At 37.7% G+C, this 9,196-nt stretch overlaps 1 protein-coding gene across 1 annotated transcript; it reads left to right on the forward strand.

Moving 5' to 3' along the window:
• Window positions 1-494: 494 nt before the first annotated feature.
• Window positions 495-7,712, forward strand: LOC104949915 (collagen alpha-1(XXI) chain-like). Its single transcript, XM_010776354.1, has 6 exons — window positions 495-521; window positions 1,570-1,725; window positions 2,013-2,067; window positions 3,158-3,352; window positions 5,027-5,104; window positions 5,532-7,712. The coding sequence occupies exons 1-6, from the start codon at window positions 504-506 to the stop codon at window positions 5,717-5,719; spliced, it is 690 nt and encodes a 229-aa protein (XP_010774656.1). The 5' UTR covers window positions 495-503; the 3' UTR covers window positions 5,720-7,712.
• The last annotated feature ends 1,484 nt before the right edge of the window (window positions 7,713-9,196 follow it).

A 9,196-nucleotide genomic window follows, 5' to 3' on the forward strand; every position in this document is an offset into this window, starting at 1 on the left:
TGACTGGGCCTTCATGCAAGGGCAGAGCGGTGCATCTGTCCTGTGGGCATTGAATTTACTTTTAAAAGTATTCCCAATGATAGTCAAGTGTTTACCGTGTACTTACTCAGCAAACTGATATGACACTGGCTTATTTGTCCCCTACAGCATTAAGATGGCTGAAATCACTTACCAGTAAAGAAGAGCGTGTGGATGGAAAACAGGAAGCCTATTTAGGAAAGCAGAACATATCCAGAGCCTTTTTTAGCAACAAAAAAAAACTTTGGAGAATGCATTTCAATAACCAATCTAAAATGTTTTGTAAGCCACGGGTTTGGACAGAAAAGAGTATGGTTCTGCATCAGCAATGCATAGCAGCAAGCGTAGCTTTTCTGACATACTAACTCAGGCTTTGATATGTAAACTGAAGTTTCTAACTGTCTCTCTCTATTTCCCCCTCTTCTCTTTGCCTCCCCACCCTTCCTGCTCTCTTTTCTTTCTTCCATCAGGGCGAAGTGGGACCCATGGGAAGGAAAGGAGAGGTTTGTCGAATTAGACTTCGCTGTATTAGATATAATCCATTCTGTCTTATTCTGCAGCACAGTGGAAAGCCCTGTCAAGGCTACACGGCTGCTATAGAAAACTAGGCAATACCTCCAGGCCTGGGGAAATCTGGCCCCCGGGCAAAATATACATCACAAAAGGCTTCTTTTCTAAAGGCGCATCAACTGCAATATCAAACACTTACAGTACTGTCTACAGAATCCCAATTGATGGAGATATAGCCTCCCTAGTGCCCATATTTACTGTTAAACCTGTCAAGATTTCCATTTCGGCATGGTACATTTGTTTCGAATAATTAGTCGGCAGATGTACTTTTATGTCTTATTTCTTGAAACAATGGGTGCTTGTAACCAGATGAAGGCAGCTTCTCTGAAATAACGACTGAAATGTTTATTCTCTAGAGAAATAAGCTAACTGAGCTAACTGCTGTCTTCTAACCTTTAATTGTTCTAGGCTTAATCGTTTTAAAACGAGACTCCTTTCAAATTTGTTTTTAATATGCATTTGGTATACAGGGACTGTGCTAACAAAGGCTAGAGCTACATGTCATCATGTGACTGCAACACAGGACATAGCCACTGTCCACTATTCCACGCAGTTGGAAAACTCTACATAGTAGATGTGCTTGTTATACAAAGATTGTTATTTGTGTTAACTGTAACACATCATCACCCTCCATGTAAAATTGTAAATTATATTCTCCTTCGTAGTTACACAGACAGTAACATCAAAACAACTTAACATTACTTTGCAGTAGCTTTAGCTGGACAAGCTAATGGTTGCAACTCATATTGGAGCAAACTAACACACTGTTTCAATCATTCCTTAAACATTTGCTTTTGATTTTGCCACCTTCCTTATTATGGTAGTTAAGCAATGTTGGAACAATGCTCCGCGGCAGGGCTGAACTTACTGTTTATTGATCATTATGAATAATATATTATACTGTAATTATTACAAAATAAGCCAATTTCAGCCTTTTTCTTTTTAATTTCTGATCTCGTGTCATCTCTCTTGTTTCTTCAGACAGGATTCACGGGTGACTTAGGCCATAGGGGAACTGAAGGGAAGAAAGGGGACATGGGCCACATGGGCCACATGGGTTCTCTTGGTCCCAGGGGATTTACTGGACAGGACGGGTTGCCGGGCCAACCAGGCCAACCAGGATATCCAGGGAAACCTGTGAGTAAAACTCCTCCCGACTGTATCCTCTGAGCAGATAAACAACAAAATAAAAGCAAAGAAAAGTAGACTGAAAGACACAGTCAGTCATTTTCTGTATGGATTGGGTGAGTTAGCTCTGGGAGTAATGGTAGCATTGCTGTCAGTGTGTGTGGGCTCTGTGAATACAGATAATGGAGCGTTGATAAGATCCTGTAGATCTGCAGGCACACTCAATCACAGGTTGAGCCTGTTTTCCCACTCCCATAGTGGATACGGCTGAATCAAAGTGTAATTGTGTGTTACAGGGCAAGCCTCCCTCAGATGAACATCTTCTGAAGCTCTGCACTGATGTTCTGCGTAGTAAGTATCTGTTTGCTTTTATGTCATTTTGCTGAGATCCACAGTATAAAAGCCTGGGTCTCAAATTCCCTCCTAGCACACATCAAATGCTGTTAAGAGTAGAGTTGTACAATTCACACAATTTCTTTCTTTAATTTACACTGATTATAAGATAATAGGGTTAAAAAGGTATCTGGTAAAACATTTAAGTAATAACTCTCTCTTGAAAGAGTTGCACAATGTAAAATAACCCAACATAATAATGGATTTATTAAGTTATTTCACTTTTTTGACAAGAATCTGAATGTAATTGTAAATCAGTAATTTAGTGGTTGCATTCTAAGTGAAGCAAAACTATGGGTGCTTTCGATTTGAACATGCCTACCCGCTTCCCTCAGTAATTTAATGCATCTTAACTCCTCACAACAATGATGCAATAGGTCGAAACCCATAGTAATATAGATACAATATTGTAATAACTGGTAATCCAATTATGTTATTGGTTTGTTGATGGGGACAGTTGCATTTAGCTGCAGCTATATGTGCATGACAAATATTTGAACCCTCTCACTTTGCCTATATGTTGAAAGATGAACTTGATAAAGCCCTTCATCTGAAGAAGAAAAATCCGGCAAAGTTACAGTAGAAAAAGTAATTTTCATTATATAAACAGATATGATCATGTTGACTTTATTGCTCTCTCTACAGCTAGTTTACAAAGTTTGCAGTGATGCTAGGAATATCGAGTGACATATTAGTCAATTTATTGTCTGAGCTCTAATTGGATCTTCCGCTATGATGGTCAACCTTGACCAATTTCAGGGTCATGGGAGCAATGATTGGAGGCAGCATAATTTGCTGACTGGAAAGCACCCAAGTTCTCTGCAGCAAACATGATTTACTACCGATTGTACGGAACTAACAGAGTCCTGAGAATTTCTAAATCTCCATTATTTCTTTGAATACTAAACAGAAATGAGTATGTCAATCATTACACCATTGTAGGATATATTCATACTCTGAATGTGCTTAGGCCAGCTATGAAAGCAATTTTGACAAAATATTTGATATCCAAATGGATAACTCAGCACATTTTGGCTGTGCCAATCAGATCATCTTCCATCACTGCTCCAGAGCCTGGTCCCCCAAGCCAAGTGTGAACCCTGCCAGAGTGTTAAGGGGACCCCGGGCGAGCCTGGAGCACAAGGACCCAAAGGCTCAATGGGAACTCAAGGCTACCCTGGCAGAGGTGGAAATCCCGGGTACCCAGGGCCTCCTGGAATGCACGGTCCTTTAGGCCTTAAAGGTAATATCAACCATAATGTTATAAAGGTAAAAATCAACATGGTTTATATTTTCTGTATTCAATTCCCCAGTGGTTCCACTATCTATAACAGTGACACAAATATTTTAATCATTTTCTCTACCCTAATTAAAACCAAAACTATGAACACAACACAACTTTGTAAAAGAGCTACAACAAAATGAACTGCTGCTTTCATCAACGATTAAAATCTAAACAGTGTCAACGACTAGTAAATTGGATGTGTTGATGTTCACTGTACCCCATAAAACAAGATCATTAACCATCGAACATCAGTGAAAGTCAGCAGAGCAAAAGACAACAACTGAATACAAACACATCTCAGAGAGCTGTCTTTGATTTATAACCACTTCAAGACAGGGAGTGGCTAATCAGCCGTGAAAGATGCCAAACTGTACCACACCGCTGCTTTGTTCCATGTTAACTGGTGACTTCAGGGGAACAGCCACTTCAGAGGTATCAGCCTGGCTGAAAACACCAAGGGAAGCGACTGAAAGCTGGACTTGAAGATGAGAGGTTTACTGAAAATATCTGAAATTGGAAGCATTTTGAAGTTAGAAAGAGGTGAAAATGTACCATCCTTGGAAGGTCTACTAAAACACCCTATCAAGTTGGATTATGGAAAGTGAAGGATCCAGCAATTGGAGCTTCTATAATGACACTAGGGAATAAAACTGGATATGGAGGCTTTTTCTTCCATTCTGACTGCTCTGGGGATGGCAATGCTGGATGGTCTTTCTGTCAGTCCATGACTTTGGTCCAAAGACAAAATCCTATTTGTTTTGCTATTTACCTGACTTTTCCTGACCAGCAAATCAAATGTATTAACCAACAATATTTTGTATATACTTTTGTCTGTAAATATATGAACATCTAGTACTGTATACAGTATATATTTGGTAAATATATTCAGGGTTTTAGATGATTAATTTGTTTGAGTCATTAGGAGATTTTCAGTTTGCATTGAAAGTACCCTTGCAATATAATTTAGTAAAGATATTCCCTAAGGATGAATTGTAATCACTATAAGAACTCCATAACTGTTCATTCAGGGCCATCAGATTGAACTTTTAATGTTTACAACACTTTGGTTTACAACTATCACCTGCATAATGAATGACAGTTCTATCAGCCTCAGCTGCAGTTTGTGTGTACAACTAATTAGCAAATGATAGCATGATAACAAGCTAAATTGGGATCGTGGACATTGTAATCTGCTTAACATCATCATAATTGCTTTGTCATTGTGAGCATTATATCCGTATTTAGTTTAAAGCACTGTTAGGGCTACTACAGCTCCCCAGGGCTTGGCTGTAGACTCTTCTAGTCACGTTATATCCTGCAGAGAATTTTGAGCCACCCATGATTTCACAATTCTTTAAATCTATGGCAAATACTTTTTCCGATAACAATGTAAAACCGAACCTTCTTTGTCCACAATGGAGGTAACTTTAACCCAAAAAATTCCTTTGGATAATAGGGTTGAATAAATCAGTCGGTGAAATAAATTGCTGTAGTGTTACCTTTTAATAAAATCCCGCAGTCAAGGATTGGAAATAGCTGCTTTAGAGGGATAATAGCCTTTCGGTTTCTCAAAGCTCATTTTTTAAAAAGCTTTCATGTAAGGTTTTAAAGCATATATATTATTTCCCTCAGGTGACCTGGGACCAAGAGGGCTTAAAGGCGGCAAAGGTGAAGGTTACATTGGACCTCCAGGACCACCTGGACAGCAAGGTATGCAAAAAACCCTTTTTCTTTTTTGTCTTTAAAATGTCTTCACCCATTAAGTTATTTCCGCAACTTTACCAGGGTGTTCTGACATTTGGCATTTCCAATCCGTGAATTTTTAACTTAAGTGCATCAAGGCTGTTTCCTCTGTTACATTTTTAATGATTATGTGGGTGGATCCTGTTTTTACTTAATTTTCAATGAGATCTCTAAGTGACAGCTCAGTAGGTGGGGTGTACAGACAGTGAGTGCTGAATTTCTCTGGAAGCTATAATAGCTTATTAATTCATGAGTAGATGTAATTTATGATCCAGCATGTGCTATTTTTAGTTAATAGAGCAAGAACTATGACCTCATTTAATGGAGCTCTCTTGCCATAAATGAGGCAGAAGTACCAGTTAAAGCCGTTTTTTAGCTTTCTTTATCATTGCAGGAATTCAGGGTCCACGTGGCTTTGATGGAATCGGCCATCCAGGAAATGAGGGAATTCCTGGAAAACCAGGGCCTCCAGGAGTTCTTGGTAAACGGGGCAATCCAGGACTTCCAGGGGTTTGTGATGTTTCCATGTGTTATCAAAACTACAACCTCAGGGAACATTACAGCAAAGGACCCAACATCTGATGACTAAGAAGCAGGGGAGAGGATGCTATTGAACACAGGGTGTTTCGAGAATTTACTGTATCACTGTTTTACAGAGATGTGTATGACTGTTGACTACTTTATGACAAAGTGTGCGTGTGGAGATCAGCTGCACTGGAGGCAGAAATAACCTCATTAGTTGAGTTAAAGTGAAATAGGCAGGGCATCAATTCTTGATTATGAAATTCATGATCAAAGACAGTCAGCACGCTAGCAACCGACAGTTTCTTACTGTGATACCAGACTTACATGGCTAATTTATTCTTGCCAAGTTTGAAAAGCAGCTTACGAAAGTGGGGTTTCATTCTAAGTAAGTCAGGTAAGCACCAAGATTTTTATAACTAAGTTGTGTTGTTTTTGTGTCAATAGCAGGACAACTAGGATTTGAAATAACTTTATGAATAGCTACCTCCTCTTTTACTCTATGTTTAAGTCAATGTTACTGAAGGTTTTGTTAATACTTTGGATTAATCCCTCTTCCCATTTCATTTCAGTGCAAACAACACACAGACACATTTCCTAAACAAAATATATAAATGATAAAATAATGATGAAAGTGTATTTTAAAAAGGATGAAAGGACCTTTTGCCCTCCTGTGTGAGCTAATGGGGCAAATCATATGATGCATTCTACTCAGAACCCATGCAGTAGAATTTCAGTATGTGAAGTGTTCCTTAATTAATTAATAATTATCAATTTATTCCAGAATATGAGTCATATTAAAACTGCATATAACTGTATACTATGACAGAAGTAGATAACACTCATGCTGTGCTTGAAGGCTGTGGATCCAATTGGCTTCATCAAAAGAGGTCCATATCAACCAGTGAGATATTATTCCCTCCTTCAGTGCAGATCTGACCAAGAGAAATTATTATCTTCAAATTATGTAAAAAGTACAGTACACTCCCTAAAAATCCATTTGGAAAAGTCACAATGAAAGAACAGGACACACAATTTTCACATGATTACCTTGCAAAAAGTAATCATGCAACCTTAAAGTTAATAAATATATGAGAAATGACAGCATTCTGGTTGAAAAAGCATATTCTATGATCTATTATTTATGGAGCACCAGGAGTTATGTAATCCATCACTGTGAGACATTGTAAGAAACATGTTACTGTATATCTTGTCCAATCATATTTGTTTTGTTATTAAGCCAATATTATAGACTTGTATTTGCATTGCTCCCGTGTGTGTTTTACATTGAATGATCAAACAGTGATCTTAAAAGCAATTTATTCTAGGCTTACAGTTTTTTTTATTTTTGTTTTTATCTTCAATTATTTTTGTTTTTATCTTCAACTTGGTCAGTACTTTATGCTAACATCCCAGAATGCAATGCATCGCATTTTTTTTGTTGCAATAATTATGGTTGTACAACTATTAACATGTAATGATGAGGATAAACTATGATGATTTGTAAATGTCGTAAATGTCAATTCGCTGCTTTATATTGACTAAACCATTGGGTATTTGGGGAGAAGTGACTGAGTGAACAAACATTTCTGACACAGCGCATATGTCACCAAATAGCACCCCATAATTAAGACTCATCTGTGGCCTGTACTTGTTGCTGTAGCTCTGTGCAGTGTCCTGAAATATGATTGGCTGCCTGGAAGGTTGTATAGATCCAATCTTGCTTGAAAAAAAAAAAGATTTCCTAGTTGTATTTTGTTCATTCAACTGCTTTTCCTACTTGTTTTTCTGTATGATAGGACCAACTATGACTATTATCTGCATATGTTTACTTTAGTAAAATTATACAGTTGGCCCACAATGTGACCAAACTGATTTATTTTTTGAAATTGTTATCAATGCTTAAAGACTCAACTCATTCAGAGTATTTTACATTTCTCTGTTTTCAACGAGTCAAATGAAAACTACAGCCACAATGATATGGTCCTCTTAAGCAAATTTACAAAAGGGATTCATTGAAGCTGTGTGTTGGCAGAAATGCCACATAAGTAAGAACAGGTCTATGTACATTTTTTATAAATAATAAAACAGTCTGTTTACAAGAATGAAGACAGGATGTGGTTTGTTATTATTTTCACAAATTCAAAAGTCTGTTTTTCCATCACCATTTATGGAAAGTGTTGGTGGTTATGTGCTAAATTGCTTTAGTCCCAGTTTCTCAAGAAAAGGGGAACTCAATGTATGGTGAGGACTGATAAGACTTACATGTCAAAGACTTGGAACTCTTCCAAAGGCCTTGTAGAGGAACAAGCGGGTTAGCACCTCTCTCTAGGGTTTAGTCTTCAGAGTGGCTATTTCCAGACTTGTTGCTCTCAAACTGTAATTTTGGACTTGCCAAAATAAGCTTGACAGGTTTAAAGAATCTGTAAGAGAAGCAAGCCACATGTTATCATTCAAGTCTTAAAAAGTAGGAAGAATTCAGGCATGTGTCAAGCAAATACAGTCCTACTGGAAGAGTTATGATTTAAGTGTGACAATCCTACTGCTTATTGCTAAAAATATTAAATGACTTTATTGTATGCTGCCAAATGATGTGTATTGCTTACTTTTCCATTTAAATGTTTGCAACCATTATGTCACTTACATTTAAAAGGTTTATAAAAGAAAAAAGAAAAGAAATCTCAGGCTTTATATAGCAACACATAGAGGCTGCCGCCTTTATGAAATGCCTAAACTATAAATAGTTTGATGAAACATTAATGATTTTGCTATTCATAGAGACTCCAGTAGTGTACGTATTCCCCAGATACTCCCATAAAAGCATTGGTTCATTCAAATGATCAAAGTCCATCCTCTGGGGAATGTACTAAAGAAATACAATTATAGGATCTTTCTTTTTTTAAACTTGACCTGAACTAGAAGACTTAATTATGCCATCTGTTTTTAATCTGCCTTTGGTGAGTTAAAGGTAATCTGGTGTTCTTTAGTCGATGAGTAGTGCAGATATCACTGTCAAATCAATCGACAGTAAGGGGAATACTTACTTCCGTGTGTACAATTCTCCGTTATCCAATGGGAATGGACGTTCACATTGCCTTTAAGAGCTGCCGACATAAATGGATGCGGTGCTTCCCTAAGCGTCAAATACCGCCGCCGATGGGAATATTGCAATCAGTTGAAAGCTCTTTGCGTCCGTTTATGAAGCTGAAGGAGCCTCGGCGCGTCCCAACTGCAAGCCAAAGGACCCTGACCAAGCGTCGCTATTGGACTATCAGGGAGTGAGACTGTGTTGACCCTGTCAGCAAGCCTTCCATAAATAATATAAAATGTAAATTTTCAGAAAGCTACAGTCCCTTTACTTTTTCCATTAACTGAAATATATTTTTGAGAAAGGGACTATAGCTTTCTGAAAATGTACATTTTATAATCACTATGTAATTACAATGTATTTATTCTTTGTCATTTTGTCCATTACATGGTGGATACATTTTGCTTTTTGTCATGTACTTGCAGTTAATTTATAAAAAGTAGTGGGAG

The sequence above is a fragment of the Notothenia coriiceps genome, unplaced genomic scaffold (genome assembly GCF_000735185.1).
Source record: "Notothenia coriiceps isolate Sejong01 unplaced genomic scaffold, NC01 NC01_scaffold00016873, whole genome shotgun sequence".
NCBI classification, from domain to species: domain Eukaryota; kingdom Metazoa; phylum Chordata; class Actinopteri; order Perciformes; family Nototheniidae; genus Notothenia; species Notothenia coriiceps.

Bases quoted from the DNA above. Each gene is read 5' to 3' on its own strand.
- LOC104949915 (XM_010776354.1), top strand. The intron at 3,353-5,026 runs GTAATATCAACC...TATTTCCCTCAG, and splicing joins CGGTCCTTTAGGCCTTAAAG to GTGACCTGGGACCAAGAGGG. The intron at 5,105-5,531 runs GTATGCAAAAAA...TTATCATTGCAG, and splicing joins AGGACCACCTGGACAGCAAG to GAATTCAGGGTCCACGTGGC.